Source organism: Tauraco erythrolophus, chromosome 21, assembly GCF_009769465.1.
Source record: "Tauraco erythrolophus isolate bTauEry1 chromosome 21, bTauEry1.pri, whole genome shotgun sequence".
NCBI lineage: Eukaryota > Metazoa > Chordata > Aves > Musophagiformes > Musophagidae > Tauraco > Tauraco erythrolophus.
Window position 1 is genome coordinate 10,862,952 of NC_141485.1, and position 23,376 is coordinate 10,886,327.

Below are 23,376 nucleotides of genomic sequence, written 5' to 3' on the forward strand. Positions count from 1 at the left end.
GCTAAGGAAAAATACTGCTCAATGGGAGGCTGTAGCAGGAAAGTGTTTGCAAACTTAGCAGGTATAAACACCGCAGCCTCGTGAAGGGCAGCCATCTGCACAGACAAAAGTGGAAATTACTGTCAGCAGCACTTACACATTGATTTAGGATACATAAGAAAGAGGCAAGTTTGCCAAAGTCAATTGAAATATTAAGAGGAAGATTTGTCATACCCTTGGCTGGTTTCAATCAGAGCAGCCCCAACATGGGCCTATTGCGTTTTATACTGCACGTTTCCAGCAGATATAAATCAACAGAGTCAACAGAGCCACCCAGACACCAGCTGAGGATCGGGCCCAGGGTCTCCACAGGGGCTGGAAGGCAGCCAGGACACGCTGGGCAATATGGTTGGGAACTGACATTAATATAAATTTATACGGTGACTTTGGCAGATCTCACTCACACCGGTGGGTGATGCAGCCCCTTTGGAAACAAACTCCAAGGGCATCCTCACTCCAGCCACACTGGGACACCAGCTTGCTTTGCCATAAAGAGATAAGTGCCACCTACTGAATCGTTCTCCAGCCAACACTGCAATTACAAAGATGATCTGGCTCTTACTCAGCCATATGTTCTTACCACAGTCAATGAAATAAATATATATACACATATATAAGCACTAATTTTGTAACAAATGCCTTTTCGCCTCACTGAGTTAGAAAAACCTTTAATAGACTCACCAAGAGCAAAGTAACCTCAAGACACAGGAACGAGAAGAAGAAAAGCCATGAGGTTTCTCTTGCACTGCTTAGCACGTACTTAGAATTTCTCTTGCAGTAATTATGTAAATAAATCCTAATCGTAATTTTAAGTATTTTTATTTGGGAGCCAGTTTCTGCAGCAGCACATTAGGCACCGTAAACAAGGTTTTCTTTTTCATTAAGCATATCTGTAATTTCCCAGCACTTGCCAATTAATGTATTTCACTCGGATATATTGCTCGCTCTGCCATATCGCTCTGCACTACGACGGGAATTATCATAGAATCATAGAATGGTTAGGGCTGGAAGGGACCTTCAAAGGTCATCTAGTCCAACCCCCCTGCAAGGAACAGGGATATCTCCAACTAGATCAGGTTGCTCAGGGCCTCGTCCAACCTGGCCTTGAACGTCTCCAGGGATGGAGCATCCACCACCTCTCTGGGCAACCTGTTCCAGTGTTCTACAACTCTCATGGTAAAAAATTTTTTCCTAATACCCAATCTGAATCTACCTCCCTCTATTTTAAAACCATTACCCCTTGTCCTATCACAACTGGCCCTCCTGAACAGCCTCTCCCCATCTTTCTTGTTTCTCTCCCCATCTTTTCTTGAATTTTACCTCTCCACAGGGAGACCCATAGGCCACGCCAGCTTTGGTACAGCTCTGGGTCCCAACAAGCAGGGCCAGAGAGACATATCCAGCCCTTTGCACCATCTTCATCAGCTTCCAGTCCTACCACAAGGTCTTCGGACAGCGACCGACCCATGTTTTCTCTCAATAATGCAAAAGCAATTAAGCTGCTTTTCAAATCCCTACCAAATTAAAGAGATGTTTAATTCCAAGACCTGCAGTGGCCCAGGCGGAGGCAGCGAGTGATGGGCCCATGGTGCTGGGGACCGGCGCTGGCACCCACCTGCCCCATCCCTGGGCGAAGGGAGCTCAGCCCCTTGCACTCCCTGAGCTCACCCCCAGTCGCAGTAACGGGGAGCCACGCATTCAAGTGCACTAAAGCATTTCTGAAATCACTTTCGGCACCTTTGCTTCTGCGACCATTAAAAAAAATGACAATGCATCTCCCCTGAGGGCTGAAGTGCTTAAAAATCAGCTCCCACCTGAGATCCTGTAATGCGTTTTAGTACTGAAAAGGGACCTGTGATATCCCAGAGTGAGAAATCCTGGATTTAATTCTACCACCTAGGTATACTTTTTAAAAAAAAAAAAAAAAATTGCAATATTATTCAACAGAAATCCTGCAGAGCTGCTGGAATTCAGCAGCCAGCCTCCACTTTTAACAAGAGATGCTCAAAACCAGACCTGGCAGTTCCAGTGCCGGATGTCCAAACAGGGAGAGGAGCGCCCAGCACCCTGCAGATACGAGCCTGCTGTCAGAATCGAGCCTGCACAGGGGGAGAAAATGGCAAAAAGGGGCAAGTGGGCTGTGAGAGAGCTCATAAAGCAAAGCACCCTATGCTGAAACACGTAAAAAGCTTAATGGAAATACGTAGGTGCCCAATGTCTGTGTGGGAACAAGAGGTCTGTCCTAGAGCAGCCAGATCAGTTCAGGCTCATTTTGGATTTAGCCAAAATACCCATTGTTAGAGACACAGTAACCTTAAGCTTGCCTCTGGCTGGCCCTCCTTCCAGTGCCAGCTGAGACCTTGGCTAAACTCAAACCATGAGTGAACTGGTGCTGACAGGATCTGTCCCACAACGTGGTGACACCCGGGCAAGCCAGTCCACAGTGGATGCTGGTGCGGGAGCACGGGGTGCTGACAGCTTCCTACCACTTCAGCATGTGAAATCTGCAGCACTGAGCACCCATCCCCTCTGGATGGGAACAAGGAAGACACCCCAAGCTCTTGCCCCATTTTACAGACTTGTACAAGAGCAGGCAGCTGGCAGGGAGCTATGCCCTCCATCTCCCAGCAGCCAAGACAGACGCATTTTCCACTGAGCAACTTGCAAACTGAAAGCAGTTTTCACAGGCATAGTGGGATTTTGGAGCAATGAAATCTCCTTGAATAACGAAAACATTGACATTTAACCAAAAAGCCCTCAAAGAACCCATAAACATGTGTATGGAAATATTATCATGGTTCCTTGCCAAGGTTTCCGTCTCTGTGCCAAGCTCACCGGCAGGTTGCATCCCCCGTAACGCCCGGCAGCAGCAAGCTCTTTCCTTTCAGCACAACCACATTTGTGAAATTTATAAGATGTTGGTAAGCAATTTGCCATCAGGAAAAAAAAAAAAAAGGCAGTTACACGAGGCTCACACGTCTCCGCTCACTCCGGTTTGCATTCCTCACCAGCTCTTGTGATACATTTTTTTTAAGGAAGGCTTTTGGTCGCAATTGAAAATGCACACAACTATTAAACTGGAAGGTTTAACTTAAGTATCAGTCAACGAGATGGAATCAGGATCAATTTGTATTGATCCTGGATCTCCCTTGGTAGTTACCAATTTGGAAAAGATTTCTTGCTAGCCTCTCTCCTACGTGCAGCACAAAACGATGCCCAAGAGCTGATCCTGGGTTTACAGCCTCAGGCACGTAGCACAGCGTCATTCGTGCTGTCCGGGTGTTGTGTCCAGCCAGGATCGGGTGTTTGCCCCCTCTGTTCAGCTGTAATTTGGTGGATCCTGGGTATTGCCCAGTATGTTCCAGGGCATCTGGGCTAAAAGATCCCTGTGCTGGATGCTGGCCGGTCCCCTGGCCGCTGCCCACAGGTGTCAAACAGACCAGGGCAGAAACGATGCTGGTGGGGAAACGCGGGAAGATGGTGAAATCGAGATGATCTCCACCTCTCTCACAAATCTGGCTAAGATCGAGCAGAGGGTTTAAGCTGATAGTATGAGAAAACACACATACACAGGTGGACAGGCACACAGGGGGAGTACAACAGCATAAGCTTCATTTTCTTAGGAGACCAGGCTAAAAAAACCACAGGAATATGTAGAAAATCCATGAAGCAATCAGATGGTAGGGAAACTGGAACAGTAGCTGTTATGTCCCCCAGCTTGCTCTAAAACCCTTTAAAAATTCATCAAATGAAGCAACGGTGTTAAAGATGCTTCTCCCTGGGCAGAGCAACGTTATAACATCTCAGGCAAATAGGAGCAATCACCTCCGAAAAAAGTTACCTCATTTTCCCCAGAGCCAAACGATTGTCATTGTCTTTTCAGGTAGGCTGTGTAAGATCCAGCTGGATCCAAAGGGAAGAGGAAGGCAGATAGACCCAAGTATCACCTCAGAAATTGCTGGACAATTTGATCTTCTGCACTCTGAGCATGACGCGGCAGTCAGAGGACACAACCAACTTTCCAAAAAGTCTTCGTTGCTCTTCTGGTACCTTTTCCTTTCACCACTGCCCATGCCAGAGCCCCTTCCCTGTCTCCCAAGGAGGCAGGAACAGCTGAGGGTCGTGGTGAGCCCGTGCTCTCTAGCATAGGAGTGACCAAGCTGGACGAAATCCCCGCATCTGTGTTTGTGGCCAATATCGTTATGGGAAGACAAGTCAAGTGTTTTGTTGCAGGCATGTGGCTTTGGCAAAATCCTTCTGCCAGGAAGAGCACTGAGTCACTTTATCCCTTATCACCTGCGTCCACTGGTGCTAACAATAACTTTAGAAATTATTTGTTATTTATAAAAACAAAAAAAGCTTGGCGTCTCAAATGCAATGTGAGACCAGATGAAAGTCTGAAGGGCCCAAAGAGTCTGGGTTTGGTGTTGGGAAGGAGCCCTGTGGACACGGAGGAGGGGAGCACAGCGGGAGCTCTGTGACGAGGCGTGAGGATTTGAGCCGCCGCAATAAAACGCAGGAGCCTTGTTTAATCAGTCCCAACTCAGGGGCGTAAAGAGACACGGGAATGAAAGCGGCTCGGGCAGATGGCTGCTTCTGTAGCTATAAAATCAATGTAGAATCATAGAATCATAGAATGGTTAGGGCTGGAAGGGACCTTCAAAGGTCATCTAGTCCAACCCCCCTGCAACAAACAGGGATATCTCCAACTAGATCAGGTTGCTCAGGGCCTCGTCCAACCTGGCCTTGAACGTCTCCAGGGATGGAGCATCCACCACCTCTCTGGGCAACCTGTTCCAGTGTTCTACAACTCTCATGGTAAAAAATTTTTTCCTAATATCCAACCTGAATCTACCTCCCTCTATTTTAAAACCATTACCCCTTGTCCTATCACAACTGGCCCTCCTCCTTGATCTTAGGTCTCAACCAGACCTAAGATCAAGACCCTGTAAGTGCGTCTTGGAAGGGTGCCTTGAGATTGAGGAAAATAAGGTCTGGTGCATAGGGAGCCTTAAAAGAAAGCCCTAAAATAGATCCTCCCAGATAGGAAAATCTTTGAGGAAGTTTGTATTTTCTGACTATTGATACCAATAAAGCCAAATCCCCCAAAACACATGGAAAGGCACATTTGGGCCATATATAAACAGGTCTATTGCAGGAAGAGAAAGACAAGAGCTTCCCTGCTCCCCGGCCGCCGCTGCAGCCTGCGCAGAGCAGTGAACACACCGGACCCTTTTTGGAAGCCAGATTTCCTCCAACTGTAACGCAAAGTCATTGGGCTGTGAGTGCAAGTGAGCCCGAAAGCTTCCTCTGAAAGGGTTTTTCTTTTAGTCCTGGAAAACTGGAGTACTCCCACTCTCTGGGAGCAGGGCTGCTTATCAGAACCAGACGCTTGGTTTTTTTTTTTTGTTTTTTTTTTACATTTACACGCTTCACTACATGATATTTTCAGCAAATTCGTCCAGCCAGATTCATTTCATACCTTCTACGAGGATCTATGGACTGCAAACATGAGACTTTAATCCAAAATGCACACACACACACAAGATTCACGATGTGTTTGCTGGTGGTGATACAGGTATAGATTAAAACTGGCCCCAGGGACCACATTCAGCCCTGACTCTCCATATCCACACATGCCTTTGTCCTTCTCACACTGTACATGGCATTCGTGCTGGATGTGATTATTTATTAGCATAAACCCCAGAAAATATTCCCCTATTTCAGACGATGACCAAGAAAATGGAGCTCTCCCCGCTGATAGATACTGCGTGGGGATACCAGCAATAAAGTTCCCCATGGTGATCTATGGGTACAAGGACATCGCAAAGCTTAGACCATTTCGAGCATTCAAGGATGTAGCTGGGAAGAAAGTCCTCTGAAATGCAGAAAACAAGGTCTGAGTGACAAGCCTAACGCACGTCGTGCCACAGAGGCACTTCACAAGCAACAAACTTCCAGGTTCGAGGACTACAAAGCGGTTGGAGCTTCAGATGGTTTTGTGCTGGGTTGTTTTTGCCCCCACCTTCTCCAGAAAATTTAAAATTAAAAAGAAGAGGAAGGTCACTTTAAAAGACATCACATCACTAAACAACTGAAGCTTCACGGCTGCCTTTGAATACTGCACAGCAGAAAGGAAGCGCTGCGGATGCCAGGGCAAGTATAAAATACACACGTTTCTTTCTGAAAGCTGAACATGTGAAAACACAGTGGGGCAGTTTTAAAACATAGTTGTTGTTTTTTATTTTTTAACTATGGCCTGGGCTGATCCTCAGCTGAAACTGCTGGGAGGAGAAGGCTGCAATGACTAGATAGCTCTATATCTCCAGGGCAAGCACATCACACGCTAAGGGGATAAAGACCCCTTTCCATGCTCAAACAGGCTTGAACCTGCATGATTACAGAACCATCATAACCCACTCACCAGCATTTCACCCATTCACTCGAGCTCCTCTTAGCCCCCAAACTCATCGTCCCCTTTTTGCAGCCAGTGATTCACCGCGTTTTGGCTGCCCCCTCCCACTTGCTGCCACTGAGCCACTTTCTGTGACTTCTGCTGCCTCCAGCCTCTTGCTGCAGGGGTAGAGCTTAGCCAGGGTTAGTAAAAAATTAGTTAGTAAAAAATTTCCACCTTCATATAAACCACAGTTGTCTTCGAAAGCTTCTGAGCCGATATTAAAAAGCAAAAGAAAATCCAACAATGCAACAAAAACCTCTGAACCTTCCTCTCTTCCCCTCCCTCTGATAATTCACCTCGAAAGATGAAAAAATCAGTTTGGAACTGGAGCTTTTATCCCTGGGGAGGCTGCAGCATGCATGCACCAGCCTCCTGTTCCCTCCCAGGGTTCAGCTCCTCTAGAAGACAACAGGACCCACGGCGTGCATGAAATCATCATCCAGGAGCTTCCAAGAAGAGACTATCTGAGGACATGGTAAGAGTTTACAAGAGGAAAACAATGCAGGCTACTAAAAAGCTCTAAAACCTCAAGGCGAAGGGCTTCTGTGGTGGGAAGCTGAAAGCTATAAGCATGCAAATTGGAAATTAAGCAAGAGTTTTTAATGGCGAAGGTGATGAACCATCGGAACAAACTCCCAGAAGGAGTGACAGACCAGAGCAGACGCCTTGCTCGAAGACACACTTTAGCCAAGCACAAGCTACCGAGCTCAGTATTGGAGCTAACGGGGTGAAATCTAATGGCTTACGATAAATTGTTTTCCAGATTAGATGCTCTGACACTCCCCCTGGACCTTAAAAACCAGAAGTCTGCGAAGACACCCCGAGGGGCTGAGCAGCATCAGTGCCGAGATGAGGACACGTGCAGTGACAGACCTGCCAGCTCCCTCAGCATGTCCCAGGCGCCTTCCACCTCACCTTCATTTCATTTTTCCCTACCAAATCTGCCCAGCTAATACTGCCAAGGGGAGCGACGACCACCCCTTGCCTATGTCCAGGGGTTCCCCTTTCCTCTCCCACCAGGCTCCTCCTGCCCTCCCCCAGGCTATCGGCTGCAGGGGCACGGACAAAGTCAACACTGAGCACATTCAGCTGAGCACACATCTCAGGTCAGTGGTGCAAGAGAGGCTTCATACCATCACCCACACCTGCTCAGACCTGTACACCAACCCCCTCAACAGTCTTTGCTGTTCAAATACAGAAAGGATCCGATTTCTCTTTTTCTGGAATACTTTGCTCATTTTTTCCCAAGTGGAAGAACACAAGAATGTAACAGAACGAACTGATGGAACAGGGTAACGGGGTCCTTACTGGCAGTAAGAAAATGAGTATGGCAGAGCTTTTAGCTGAGATTAAGAGAATGTCAAAACAGCCATGAAACATCACTTGTGCATCTTTAGCTCCCTGTAATGCATTTCTAATGTTTCCCTGCTCTGTTTAACCTTTTTCTCCCCCACTCACAACTGTTGAGTGTTTGCTTATTGAGAGTGTCTTGAGGACAGTGTTCCGAGCATGCTTCTGTTCATCTACTCATGTCCAGTTGCCTTCACTTCACAGGCATAAATCAGACATGAAGACATTATTAGCAGCGATTCCTGGCACCCCCAGCACACTGAGCAAGGATCCTATTTAAGAAAACAATATACAATGGATTATTCATAACAGACTGAGTGCGTCACAGATGAGTAATTATAAACATGAAATATATCAGCAATGACAATTTTTACAGGAGATTTAACAAAGTAACACACTGCAAATAGCCTGTTGATTGATTATGTATTATTAATGAAATGCCAAAACATTTAGTTTTTTTAACAGGACAATTAATTACTCCCAATAAATATGACTTATGCCAGGCCTCTTCTTTAAAGGAGGCTTTTGGACATCTGGTGAGGGTTATTTTTTAAAAGCAATAGCTGATGGTTCCTACAGAAGGTTCCCTAGGAGCTATGAGGACTGGAACCATCTACATATATAAATAAGCCAGAGGGTAATTAAAGAGGCAAGGGTAACCATAACACTGGAATAATTTTCATACAAACTGAGGTGGATCACAGTGTAAGACTCAAACCAAGACACGCTCCAAGCACTTCGCCGCTGCAAACATTCAGGGCTATTAGCTTTCTCCAGAAAGTGTCTTCATACAAATACTATGGCCCAGCTTTAAAAGAGGATCCAGATTTAAAAAGAGGATCCCAGCTTGCTTGCTGGGAGAGGGTCAACTGACCCAAAGGACGACCTGCCCAACAAGAAGTTTCCAGGCTGTTGTTATTAACTACTATTAAGCCAGGAATAGGCTATGGTGAGAAAGGGTTCAGAGACTGCTGTGCTCATGGCACCAATCCATGCAGAAAACTGGAAGTATCAGCTGCCTTTGGGCACACAGGACTTATAGAACTACTGCAGAAGGTGGCCAGGCATCCACCAAAGGGTGTGTTGTCCACCCAGAGCAGCTGTTTGACACCAACCACGATACTACTGAGCTGCTTATGAGAAGGGTACATAGGTAGATCCCAAACCTGCCGTAACCTCTATAAGTGCACAGCCATCAGCAGGAATGGACCTTCTCAATGCTGAAGCTCCTGGAGCTCCGATGCTGCAAAGTGCTTGAAGCACTCCCTGGACTCAGCAGGATCTGAGCATGTGCTGGAGCTTCTCATTGTCCAAGACCTTAATTCACAAGAGACCAGATCCTATCAGAGGGAGCTGAGCTGCCTTGAGAAACTCTGAGCTTCTTTCTTTGTGAGCTACCGGTCTTTGGAAGATTATAGTAAAGCTCTTCCAAGAAACCAAAATGATCATTTCCTGCTGGAGCGCAGTATTTAGCTCTTGGGGTGGCACAAATTACAGCATCCTTATTTTTATTTCAGTATTTATTTGAAGGAAATGTACAACAGAAATCTGATGCTGGCTATATTTTAAACCCACGAGCGCTCTGTAAACAAGCTAGACCCAAAGAGATTTGCATGTTTCTTCTTGAAACATAAGGAGAACCAGTGAGACTGAATAATTGAAAACAGTTACAGAGACTTCATTTTCTTGTTTTTCCTGGGATTTGCTCTTGGGCTGGCTGTTCCTAACCTTAATACCTGGCAGGGACGATCAACTGTTTGGAATCTCATTTGCATAACAGTTGATGTGCCGACAGCTCTCCATGGAGAAATCACTGCCCTGGCAGAGGTCACCAATATGCAGGGAAAAAAAACGGTGTAGAGAGAGGGCATTTTTCTTAAAATGCAGTTTTTAAAAGGGGTCGGAGCAAAGCACCTAAGATCAAGGATGAATATATAAATACATCTCAAAGAACACATTACTGTGACATCTTTGGTAGCCTCTAGACATGTCCTCAAACCCCTTGAGAAGCTTGCCAATTAGCAGCACAAACACATCTGGGTCTTCAAACACATTCCCACAGGGCACGCTTTCCCCAGGGGGGCTGCACCCATCATGGGAGGCAATGGCAAAACTCCAGGCACCTTTCCTGGGACAGGTTGTCGGAGCCAACGGGCTATTTACTTCGCTGTTTGCCTAAGGCTTTGCAGGATTGGGTAACCCTTCAAAATGATCGTTGTATCTGTGCAAACAGCTATGGTCCTGCAAACAGAGGAAGATGAACAAAACCTCATTAAAGTGGATCAACCCCGCACAGGCACACGCTTGCTGCAACTCATTAACTTCAGTGAGGCTCTGCCCTACCGACCCCTTAGCAGGATCAGGCCCCTGGCAGGGAGCGACTACAAATGCAAAGGGAATTTGGGTTAGGAAGGAATTAAGCCAACTGGAATTTGTGCAGGGTGTCAGTGGTGGCCATTCCCTCGACTGAGCAAGTTTCCAGCCTCTCTGGCTCACTCCCTTTATTGCTTATCGTGCCAACGTCAAGGGAAGAAAGATCCTGAAGAAAACTCTTTGCACGTGGACACGCTCTGTGCACACACGTGCCCACTGCACCGTCACCTGCATCATCCCACACGAGTGTCCCCCAGGACTCTAAGTGACCACAGGCAAACCCAGTATCTGCTTACGCCTTATTTAAAAGGCAAAACAGCCAGATTTTGACCCTTCCTGCACTTACGAATATCCAAAACCATTCTGCAGATATCACGGGGAAGAGCTACAACAAACACGCGTGACGATGATGGAAATACGGGAGGGTGAGGAAAACAGATAGTTCAGAGAGCCCCAAACCAGCAGTTCCACCAAGCTCTCCCCAGTGCTGCTGGGACATTGGTTCACTGCTGGGGGCTCCACGAGAGCCACGGCAGCAGCTGTGCCTTGGCACCCCACTTGGCAACACCTGCACCCTGTGAGGTACCCGCCGAGCTGCTGGGGTGCCAGCACAGCGGGGTACAGCCACAGGCCATGAAGGGGGAGGATCCGAACCTCCATCAACGTTAAACAGCTCGACAATGTATGGAAAAGGATGTATATGCTGCCTGAAAGCTTCATCTGTGAGCAGACTCAAGGAGAGCACGCAGTGCAGATGTTTAAGGTTTTCTTTTATCACGCTGTAAAAATGTACATACAAGTGTGCACAGAAAGCCTCCACAAGCCGATACGAAGTTTGAGAAATGAGAGGGCAGTTTTAGAACCACCCATTGCATTTCTATACATGTTCCATGTCCTACCCATGGACTTCAGGTTCAACAGACTAAATCCACACTGTGGCTTTAATATACCGCTGCTTAACGTCTTTATTCTAAGAAACATTTTCACATTTTAGTGCTTTTATCAAAGTAGACTGCATTTAATTAAAAGCAGACCTATAAAACAGTTTGTTTCTATTGCCCTTTTTTTGTGATAGCCCAAGCACTATTGCATAATACCCAGCATTTATTTTAGTTTCTTGCTTACACTTTCAACTCTAAACCACGTTCACAGGTTAAAAATACAATTAAAAACTACCCAGTCTTGCAAAGCTGCTCCACACGTATCAGTTCCCCCAGTTAGGAGCTGAGCTAACTAATATAACTTCAGCTGTGGGCTGTAGAAAACTGAATAAAACTGACTTGGTATTGTTTGCAGGACTCATAAAAAATCATTTCGGTTTACCCTTAGCAATCCACCTGACTAAAATGAACGCTCTCGAACCCATTCCACATTCCCAACATATTCTGAAAAGGCTCTGCCTGTTTCATTTTACACCCCCTAATAGATTGCCTGCCATATTTCATGCCGAATCAATAAAGTTATATGTGCACAAATCGACTAAAACGATGTTTACTCGTATTTCTAATACAAGTAGTTTCTCCACGGGTATTTTGTTCAGTTTACGGTAACTCTGGAAGGTAAGACATGCAGAGTACTATCATCTCACTCCTGGTCAAGCAATGATTTTGCTTAGAAATTAGGTCATTTAAAGAGAAATAAAATGAGAGGACTCGCATTGCATTGAAACTCACAGAGGAAGGTTTTCCAGAGGCTGTGTGAGCTGCGTGGGACCAGCCATTTAAATGTACCAAAACTGGCTGGGATTTAGGCTCTAGAAGGAAAGCCTGGACAAGTGGCCACAAAAACAGTGTTTATCTGTCCATCCATATTTATATATATATATGCCCATATATCATGATTTGGTAGGAATAAGCTGTGTCAGCATAACGCTCAAGCACGTTATGATTGGATAAAAACTGCACGATGATGAATCATAGAATCACAGAATGGTTTGGGTTGGAAGGGACCTTAAAGATCATCGAATTCCAACCCCCCTGCCATGGGCAGGGACACCTTCCAACACACCAGGGTGCTCAAAGCCTCATCCAACCTGGCCTTGAACACTTCCAGGGATGGGGCAGCCACTTCTCTGGGCAACCTGTGCCAGTGCCTCACCACCCTCATTGCAAAATATTTCTTCTTAGATCTAATTGAAATATCCCCTCTTTCAGTTTAAAGCCATCAAAAGAGCCATGAAGCCAGAGAGAGTGTGAGTACAGAGGTACAATCCTGGCTGCCCATGTAGACAAGAGGAAAAGGAGGAGATTTTGTTAAAATTAGCATTTGTGCAATCTATTTCCCTTTAAATGTTTTGTTTGTTTTTCCTTTTCTTTTTGCAAGACAAGTTTTGCCCTGGGATTCGATCGCAGGGAGATGCTCAGAAAGCGCTTTTGTTCACTGATGAAATCCCTCCGTTTGCAGGATCAGGCTGATCTGGGCCTGATCCTGCCCCAGCAAAAAGTTAAGGGAAGGTAGTGTGAGAACTGACTGAGGTCTACACACCACCAAGGAGCCCAGGACCAGAAGCCAGCTCCTGCAGGACAGCGCATCCCCAAGGAGACCCCTGCAGTCCTTTACACTACCTGGAAGTTTCACCCGGTGCAGGGTTTGGCCCGGGTCCACCACCCTCCCTGTCCCTCACCGCCCCATCGGGGTTCTGCCCAGAGATACAAGAACCGCCCCGCCGGAGCCGGGGCAGAGGATTTCTCTACAGGTGCAGTCCACGCTCTGAGGAAACAGTTAAGCAGCCACAAAGACTCCGAAAACTGAAAAGATGAAGCTTCTTCCCCTGTCAAACCCTTCCCAGAAATAAACAGTCACACCATGCATGCCAGTGGGGAATGGACGTGAGCAAAGACCCTCTCCCTCCCCAAAGAAGCCAGCTGGAATATTCCTTGTTAAAAAAATGGCATCAGGAGCTCTTACCTGATAAAATTTGTATTCCCAGCTACCAGCACACCTACAGCACCAGGCTCTCACGGGGCATCACGCGAGGTTGCAATGGTAGATCGTTGCAGGTCATGGAAGTTTACAGCCAGAAGCAAAAAAAAAAAAAAAACACCCAAACAAACCCCAAAACAAAACGAAAAAAAAAATCCCCAAAAGCCACAATATGACCCAAATGATATCCCTGCAACGGTTGTCTCGTTACAAACAAGACAAGATGAAGGAGGGTTTTTTACTTGCTCTGAGGCATCATATGGAGCTTAATCACAGGCAGTTACGTATATGGTTCTTTTGGCCTTCAATCAAGTGTGTCATTTCGGTGGCAGCTGCCTACGTGATGCAAGCAACCTGGGTGATCCGGTCCTTTGCCAATCACGGCCTTGTGCAGCTATTTTACAGCTGAACAACGGGGAAAAGCGATTTCCCAGGCAATGAGGAGATCCTCTTGTAGTCCAGCAAGCACCATTGAGCGAGGCAGGAGCACGCACCTCTCCTCCGGTGGAGTTACAGGCAACCACAGCCTGGCCAGACCTCAGCGAGCCATTCCCACAGCCAAATCTCGTCCCACTACCATTTCCTGATGGAGCCCATCCGTATCCCGACGACTTGCAACACAAGAGCCGAGCGGAGCTTGCAAAGGCGCCCAAGGAATCAGCGTGACACAGCGCAGCATGTACTAAGGGGGATGCAGCTGCTACATGGGAAACAGTAAAACTTGGTGGGTGGAAAAGGTCTGAGCTGCTGGTGAGTAACAGGAGAAACAGCTCACGCTCGGGACACCAGCAAAGCACAGCAGCTCAGCCCTCCTCAACGCGTTCCTTTTGCCAATCGAGTGGGCAAATCAGGAGGCAATCACCGCAAATCAGGTATTAAATCTGGAGATTGAAATGACATCTGAAATAAACGGAGGCTGGGCTGAATACATCGAAGCAGTTACCAGGCATCTGGGCGACGGGCAGGACTCTCTTTGGGAGTCTTGAGGTTGCCGGCAGTGGCACAGGTTGGTGTTTGGGGCCAAATTCCTCCGTCGCGTAGGGCTGTTGATTTTGACAGGTTCATTAAGAGGCGTCTATTCGAACAGATGGCGGATGCTCCCTCTGCTCTGGGATCTTCATTCTTATCTAACTCCACAAGAGCAGGACACCGCATAGATACCGGGCACTCATTACATCACCCCCGGCATGAACGACGAGAGGGCCCAAAAATTAAGAAAAAAAAGGGCTCTTCAGGCAGCAAAAGTGATGTTAACGCCACTTCACAGGGGATCGAGCATCCACAGCCGCAGATACACACACACACACACGCACCCCCCCATCCCCGTTATCCCCGGACCCCGCGGGGCATCGCTCCGCTGCCGCCCCGTCTAAGCGGCCCCGCTCCGGCCAACAGGTCGGTTCTACCATGAGGACCGGTTGCCCCCCCTCAACCCGGGGAAGGGGCGGGGGATGGGGGGTGGGGGGGGGGGGGGGTTTGCAGGGAGACGACTGAGCGATCGCGCAGCCGGCTCCCTGCAAACGCTTCCTCTCCCTTCGTTTTGGGGGCACCCGGTGCTCCCTATCCTTCTCCCCCTCCTCGACTCACCTCTCCACCAGCCGGCTCCTCCGCCACAGGTTTGCTGGGTTCCTCTTCCCCCCCCCCACCCCCCCTTCTCCTCCTCCTCCTCCAGATCGCTCCTGGCCGAGTTATTCAAAGGCGGATGGAGGGAGGAGATTGGGGCGGTGTGAGGATGGCGGAGCGGAAAAAAAAAAAAAAAAAAAAAAAAGGAAAAAAAAAAAAGAAATAAATAAAAATAAATGCAATAAAATAAATGGAAGAATAAAAAGAGGTAACGCCGAAGAATGAAGAACGCGGAGTGCGGCGCGGCAGCGCGCTGCGGCTCAGCGCCCCATGGCCCCGCGCAGCCCCGAGCCGCGCCGCGCTCACCCCCCCGCGCCGCCGCCGCCGCCCCCGGCAGCCCCCGGTCAGGGCGGCGGCGCAGGGCCCGCCCGGGAAACACCCTCCGCCGCGGCCCACCTTGCGGCAGGCCCCCGCTAACCCCTTCCTCGCCGGCACCTCGGTACCAGCCACCCCCTCCCCTTCCCCGAGGGATGCTGAGCGCGGGGGAGAGGGATTAGCTCCTCCGGCTGCTCCGGCCTCCGCCGGCTCCCACCGCCCGGAGGGGGCTGGGAAAGAGCAGAACCCCCCAAATTCCTCGACCCCAAAGGAATCACTAATGTGGGGCTGAACCCCTTTGAAAGTTGACTCTCTAAAAGCTCTCCAGGTCCCTTTTTAGCGTGTGCACGTGTGTGTGTGTGTGTTTGTTCCTTTTTTAGAAACAGCAATGGAGGAGAAGAAACCACGTCCACATGTGTCTCCTGTTTTCCCCCGTGCACGAAGGTGTGAGTCTCCCCAAACCCCGTGTCCCAGCCCTGACCCTCCTCTGAGGAAGGCAGAGGAGCGAAGCAGGTAACCACAAAACACCAGTGCTGGCAGCTCCCGGTGGGTCCTGACTTCTCCAGAGAGACAGAGCGTGCTTGGAGGAGCACACTTTTCCTTAGGCTTCCCAGCTGTGCTAAAACTACCACCGCAGATCAGCCAGGAGCTCCCTTTCCTCACTGCAGGCATCTTCCAGTGGGTGGCTGGAGCTCACTGGAGCTTGCTTGTCTTTCCACTTCCCTTTCTGATAGCACCGGAGGTGCGTGCTCTTGGGATCACTGCCCGCTATCGGCAAACCCAATGAAAGAGCCGTATCTGGGAAACGCTGGACCAGAGACCTCCCAGTGGGATGAAATTCAGCTACAGACAATTTAGGCTAAATACACAGAGAGATGTTCTGATGGTGAAAGGAGTTGACTGCACAAGAGTTTCTAACTGGGAACCCAACACTAAAACTGCCTCAACTGGACCCGGAAAACAGCCCGGAGAGCCACTTGGCATCTACAGCAACACCCACAATGGTGTAAGCGTTGAACAAAGCCTTCAGAATAAGCATCAATTTTATGGCTCAAAGGTGTTAAACTCACAATCCTCCTGTGTTGTGCTCTTTTTATGTAAAATCCTTCCCATCTCCTTCCCTTCAGCCTCGTGGTTCACACCATTCCACACACTGGGATTTCACCATTGGAACAGACATCATCACCAGCTGAGGAAGCACAGGCAGAGGGATTTTTGCTTCCTCTGCTCTCTGTGCAAACTAGAAGTCCCATCTCCATCCATATCAGACTATTTCTGCTTCACCAACTGAGCTGTACCACCCAAGCACAGGATTTCTCATCCCTCTGCCCCTTGCCCGGTGCCTGCGCTCCGCCTGCCCACCAGCTCCCAGGCCTGGATGGAGATGCAGGAATTTAGCAATGGTCCAAGTCCCTTATAAATTATCAGAGGGTTGCAGGCCTGGCTACATCCTGCAATTTTACCATTTTTATTATGTTCTTTGCCTTCGTATATCCAGTGAGAAGATAATTCCTGCTCCAGCAATGTGGCCCTCTGCGCCATAGGTGGAAGGTGAATGATGGGACCCATCACTATTTCAGCCGGGTGAGACTCGGATCCATCTTTTCACATCCTTTTCCTTTTCCTTTCTTTTTTTCTTGATTCACAAGGAAACTTTCACCTGCCCCATCCCTGGAAGTGTTCAAGGCCAGGTTGGATGAGGCTTTGGGCAACCTGGTGTAGTGGAGGGTGTCCCTGCCCATGGCAGGGGGGTTAGAACTAGATGATCTTTGAGGTCCCTTCCAACCCAAACCATATGATTCTATGACTCCCTCAGCTTCATCTGGGCTGCTTATGTGAGTAAAGTGGGGGCAAAGTCCCTCATTTGCAGAACTTTATACCCTGCCTTTAGCTAATTTCCTTTCCTTCAGCTCTGGAAGACATTAGCCAAAAAGGTTCCAAATTTCATGGCTGAAAACAGTAGCTGGAAAATCCATTAAGCTTATATATTTATTATTAAAAATTATTAAAGGACCAAGTTCTCATTAATCCCTAAATACATCCAGAATATCTCCAAACTTGTGTCCGTGTAAATAAGAGCAGCCAGTGGCCCTCTTCTCTTTTTCTTTCTTAAAACACAGAGCTGATCGTGTCAAACCCTGGGGTTTAAGATGTCCTCAGTACCAAGGCAGCTCTGGGGCCGGCAACGGGTGGGCACCCTCTGCAGAACGAGAGGGCTGCCTTGGAAATCAGCACCAGGATATTTGCATCATGCTCCTGAAAAACGATACGGCCAGAGACAATATAATACTAACGTGACGAAGGCACGCGCTGAGAAACAATGCGAGGCAGGGAGGGGGCGGTGGGAGCCCTGCCTGGCTGCCCGCCGGGCACCACCGGTGACAGCTGTCACCGCCAGCGCCGAGCTGGCGCTCTCATACTGGCTGGATTATCGCTTGATGGCATTTGCCATCAAGCTGCTGTACACCCATCACACCGGTTCGGTTCGGGTACCACCCAGCTCGTAGGGAGATGCTCCGCAAGCCCGTGGCCGCGCAGGCACGGCGAGGTCTCCGCTTCCTCTCAGGTGCCTTCTTTGAGACCCAGGAAAGCAGTGGCCGAAGCAGGGGGTGAGCACGCGAGAAATATGGCAGCAATAAATGTGGTGTCCAAGGGGAGGCAGGGCAAGCCAGGGTATGATTTCAGAAGAGGCTGGTGTCTGAAAAATATCCCTTATTACATCCAAATGTAAGGCCTGGAGAATCAAACTTAGAGGCCCCTCAGGGAAGAAAGTCCTCTGCTGACACTAAATAGTGTTGCTTGGTTAGGGGTGACCCTCTGAAATTAAACCCCAGACAGATCTATCAGGCCCATGGACGTGAGGAGGTCTGTAATTATTATTATTATAGTATTGGGGTGGGGGTTTCTGCCCAGTCCAGTTTCAAACATCCTGAGGAACACACATCCCACCGCTCCCTGGGGAGGGTTCAGCACCATCTCACAACCTAATGGGTCTCACGAGTGGGATCGGTTTTTCAACTTTCAGCCTACATTTTTGTATTACTTAATCTCATCCCATTATTCCTGATGAAACACTTTGTGGAAGGCATACAATTGCTCCCTAGCCTGAATTTTCATGTTTTAATGATGGTTAATTATTCCAGGAGAAACTTCTATTTTTACTTTTTATTCATCTTGCTTTTGCACTGGATGCTTTATCCTGAAGTTTAATTAGCGCATTTCAGAACTGAGTATCCAGATTAAATCATTGCCAAGCGAGCTCCGCTCGAGGATTTATGATCGTTGTGCACAACCTTTATTGCACCTGCCAACTCAGGCAGCTGAGTTACTCATCGATGGGCAATTTGGACCGGGAACGAGCCGGCCGGGTACTGCAATGGGCTCGGGGAAGGGCTCTGGCACAGTCTGGCCTGGTGCTGCTGCCCTTCCTCCCCCCACCGCAGCGACGAAGAGGGTGGATGAAGGCACCAATGCTGATGGGTAGAAAAGGACAGCCTCCAGGTCCTTCAGACCCCAGGGTGAGGACATTGCATGCACTAACAGTAGGCTTGGGCCACAGCAGCGCTGGCACGTTCGTGTCTCCAGCCCTACCATCTGCCTGGATCCAGGGTTTCATTTCAGCCTGTTAGAGAGATCGGGGCTGGCTGCAAACATCAGATGTAGGCATAGGTTTGGCACCACTCCATCCTCTTTCCTGCTGCCTCAAACGCCAAGATCTTGATTCAAGCTCATCTGCAAACGCTAAAAAAGCTTTGTTTTTGCAACAGAGTCCACCCCAGTGGAGCTCATCACAAAATTCGACCTTCAGGGAGGGGGGAAAAAAAAAAAATTACTGAACTGAGAGCTCCTTTTAATGACATTATCTCAACAAACTAAAGCTATAGACAAATGCAATTACACCCACAAAAATCTGCTCGCTCCCAACTGAGAGTCCAAACACTCACAGCTCAGCCAGGGCCAGGAGAACACGCTGTCGAGTCGAACAGACGCTTAACGCTCTCCCTCGCGAGAAAGCGCCAACATCCAGCGAGCTCATGCAAGGGGAGGGTGTATCTCCGAAATAAAAATAATAATCAACAAAAATGCCCGTGTGCGAGAGAAAAGCACCTCCTGTTCACACCATGGAGCAGGCTGGTTCTACTCTTATTATTTATACCAAGGAGCTTTGGCATGCTGCAGAATAAAAACAGGGAAGGTTTCAGCCCTTTGCTCACCCACAAAAATAAGATGGGTGTGCAGGCACCGTGGGGCAAAGAGCCCCAAACCAAACCCAGAGAACTCACAATGAATTTGCAGTGGGGAGGGTTTGGGGGTTGTGGATTTTTTTGTTTTGTTTTGCTCTTAGAAAGATAGCCCTGTAATTTAGTGACTCATACGTTCTACATCCTTTGTTGCTTTTCATTTTCAACATCTTTAAGCTGTTTGTGGAGAACGCGCTTATTTTTAGACTTCCCATCAGTGAGAGACATTTTAGCTGGTTCAGAGGGGAAAAGCTCCATTGAGACTTTTGTGTCTGGAGTGTTAATAGGCAAATTTCCTGTTGGGGAGATATTTTCTTCCTTTTTTTTTCTACTTTTCCATCTCACTTGGGATCTGGGCAGTGATTTTCAGGCACGCCAAGAAAGGCTGTGCCCTGTGCCGCAAGTGGGGTCTCTCAAGGATGCACCGAGGTCTGACCTGACAGAGGGAGGAGGAGGATGGCTGCATGCAAAAGCAGACAAATTTGGAGGATGAAGAACAAATGGGGGCCTCAAGATGGTGAATCATCTTCCCCCCTCTTCATCAAATCTGCAAATCTTGAGCCATGCTCCAGAAAGCATCTCTACCATGAAGCAGGCTTTCAGCAGGTGGGGTGAAGCAGGAGAGCATCCCATAGCCAAGCGCCAACCCATATTTCTCCATGCTGGGCAAAAAACATGAAGGGTATTTTAGGTATCTTGGTGGGTTCTGTTAATTTTTAAAAAGCAACCTTTTCGCTTGGAAAATAAACATAAGATTTAATTTTTTTCCAGAAAATCAACTTTGCAAAACAGAAGATGCTTTTGGAGTCAGTTAATAGATTTGGGGTTGAGGTTGGCTTGGTTTACAAAGTCTAACACCTCCCTTCAGTTTGAAGCTCAAAAATCTTTTGGGGGAACTTTAAAAATAAAATTGAAGGAAATTTCAAAATGAAAATTGGCTCTGTAGCCCTCAAAGCAAGGCATTTCATTAAAAAAAAAAAAGCCCAATCCTGTCTACTTCCCTCTTTTTTTTAAAAAAATTATTTAAGTCAATCAACAACGGAAAGGCCTCCAAATGAAAACCACACAGGCACCAAATGTCTCCAAGCCTCCAGATGTGCATTCCTCCACCTTCCGCTGGCGAGCTCGCAGCAGGCACTGCCAGGCACTGGCTGCCCCGCGTCGCCCAGGGCACGCGCCTTGCGTGGAAATGAAGGCAAGAGATGGAGTGAAGGGACATGTCCCTCTCCCCCGCACACAGAGGACAAGAGGTGGACCCAGGCCACACTCGAAAACGCACGCAGGAGCATTATAGACCTGATGCCGAGCTCTCTGGACATGTCCTATGGACTCTCTGCTTTGCACTACGGAGAGATTTGGGTTTTTACCAGCACTTGTCACCCTGCCGCAGGCAGCAGGACAGGAGGAGCTGCCATCCCCATGGCGTCCCCCGGCGCCAGCTCGCTCCGCAGTGGCACACGCTGGGTTCAGCCGCGGCACGGTCCCGCACCAGCTGCCAAGCACAGAACCAGCTCCCGCACCCAGAAACAATAACGGCTCTTTGGCCGGCTCGAAGGAGCATTTTCCAGGACACATTTGTAATTTTGCTGAAAGCCACAGTCCTAATGGACAGCTGGAAGTACTCCATGGCTCGCTGGCTGCTACCTCATCCAGGTGCCACGGTCGGGTCCGAGATACTCAGTTTCTGTTCTGCAGTCTCCCACCATCATAAGACTCAAGAGTAGGTTCGGATGGTCATGGCTCATGTTTTACATCCTGTCCACAGCCCTTCCTTTCAGGGAGTCATGATCCAAACCAGCACAACCACGAGCCCAGTGCAGAGCCCTCTGCCCTGCCCATTACCACGAGACCAGGAGTTTGCATGAAGCCAGGACTCACCATCCTCTGGAGAAGCTGCCACCATCTCCCCATTACACGTTTCCATGCAAGACTGCACCCTCCCTCATCCTACCAGCCTTTGCCATTCCCCAGCACCCCTTCAACTCCATGAAGCTTTTCTCCTGCATCTAAAACTCTACGTGAGCAACAGGGAAACCACCAGTGAGGCTCTTGGACAAACCCCAGCGTGATGTGCCATCACAGGCACCAGCTGAATGAACTAATGAAGCAGACAGGGAGCAGACCCATGGTGGACACCTGCCTATCAGGTTGAGCTGACATGTTTGCAAAAACGGCCCTACAACGCTTTGCTCGAACACTGATGAGCCAAACTCATCGGTCCATGGCTCGGGAGCAGAACCTCTGAGAGGAGCTGGCTCGGGGAACGGGCTGTCGCACAGTGAGAGCAAGGCACGAGGATAAATGTGCACAGGCTGGAGGGTGGACAGTGTCAATAGGATTAGTTTGTTCTATTATTTGTCATGCCATATGCCCCGACACTCGATCCACAAATCTGAGCCATCAGCTGTGAACACCTGTCAAGGAGTTGAGTAATTTTCCAGTTTCTGGGTAGAATAACTGGAGACAATAAGGCTGATTTAATCAGTGAGTACTTAGCTCCAGAAACGTAGTGCCTTAAAAGAAAATCTCACTATATTTTTTTAAATGAAAGCCTTTCTGCGTTAGAGTTAACCCAGAAAAAGACTCCTTCGTAGATGTATCACAGTACAGTAGCAAGGCAGGTATTAGCCAAATGCATGGTGGAAAGGAGATAAACAATATGCTGTGTCCTCCTGCTTGTCCACAGGAGACAAATTCCCCATTTAGAAAACCCAATAAAAATGTAATTCCTCTATAACAACTGCATCCACTGTATATTGTTTCTCTGTGAAAAAAAAAAAAAAATGTAAGCAACTTTGAAGCCCTCCAAAGCCATCAAGAACGTATTTTTTTCCCCAAAGTATCTCAAAAGTAGCAAAAAATCTGAAAAATATTAATGACTGCTAACAGCTGAAACAGATGGTCTGCTGTGAATCCCCACAGCCTCATGCAACTGTGAGTCAAGCCATTTTTTCAAAATGGTGAAGAAAAATAACAATAATAAAAAATCAATTTCCAAGACTACCAGGCTTCCAAAAATTCATTTGGACTTCCCAGCTGAAAGTAGACAAAAAAAAAAAAGGGGGGTTTGGCTGGTTTAGACCCACAGTGGGCTCAGACTGAGCACCCCTTGCCCTCACATCACTTGCACGTAGATGGTGCAGATGTGCTCACGTTCCATGCGGTCCCACAAGATGTTTCCCTGGGATGAGGTTTTACTCTCGGTTTTTAACTAAGGATCCTTCACACCATCAGATTCCCAACGCACGCACCCTCTGCCGGTCCCCAGTGCTGTCCCTGCTGCCCATCCTTGGGACCTGGCTGCATCCCTCCCACCCCATCCTCCCAGATCGCCCCCAGCAAGCAACACCCCCCGTGTCAGCTCGCCCCTTGTGAGGAACAGTTTGAGATGAGAAAGACACTTGCCAGGAGGGAAACTCTGGTTGCCTGCTTCTCTGCCGCGGCTTCTCCTTCTCCCCAGGACACTCATCCCCTCGGCTACCTTCATGCTCGGGCTGCCCCTCTCCACGCTCTTCGATCAGCCCCATCAGGCAGATGAGACGGTGGGTTCCGGGAGATGCGCGAGCTCATCATGGGGACATCAAAGCCGGCAGTGTGGCTCTGGAAGGAGTGGACAGAAACTTAACCACACACACAGTACCAGTTTATCATTTATTTAAACTCAATCTCTCAATAATTCATGCCAGCCTTTCGCTGCGTAGCAGGACAACAATGGCAGGAGCGCAGCGGCACAGGCAGCGAGCGGCCACATCTGGAACAGATGTTCAGTTCTAAATAAAAAAGCCAGTTTTGCAGAGAATGTTAAATGCCATGGGAATAGTGTGCTCTGGGACACAGCCCTGCTCCTTCCAGGGGGCAACAGTGATTTGCTCATCTGTTTTGCAGCGCAGAGTTGGCACAGCTCGAATGAAATGCCCAGGGCTGGCTTCAGCTGCAGCCCAGTAGTTGCGAGAGCACGGACCTGCAGTGTCTGCAGGCACTCGGAAGCACTGGGTAGACGCTGGCACGGTGCCTCTGAGCACGAGCACACCATGCCACGAGTCCGCTGGGCAGCAA

General features: G+C 48.5%; 1 protein-coding gene across 1 annotated transcript in view; it reads right to left on the minus strand.

The window, feature by feature from the left end:
• Positions 1-22,847, minus strand: part of CALN1 (calneuron 1) — a 134,281-nt gene extending 111,434 nt beyond the window's left edge. Inside the window, exon 1 of the mRNA XM_086624721.1 lies at positions 22,722-22,847. Within this exon, the coding sequence (XP_086480847.1) occupies positions 22,722-22,847 (126 nt within the window). The remainder of the gene's footprint in view (positions 1-22,721) is intronic.
• Between the last annotated feature and the right edge of the window lie 529 nt (positions 22,848-23,376).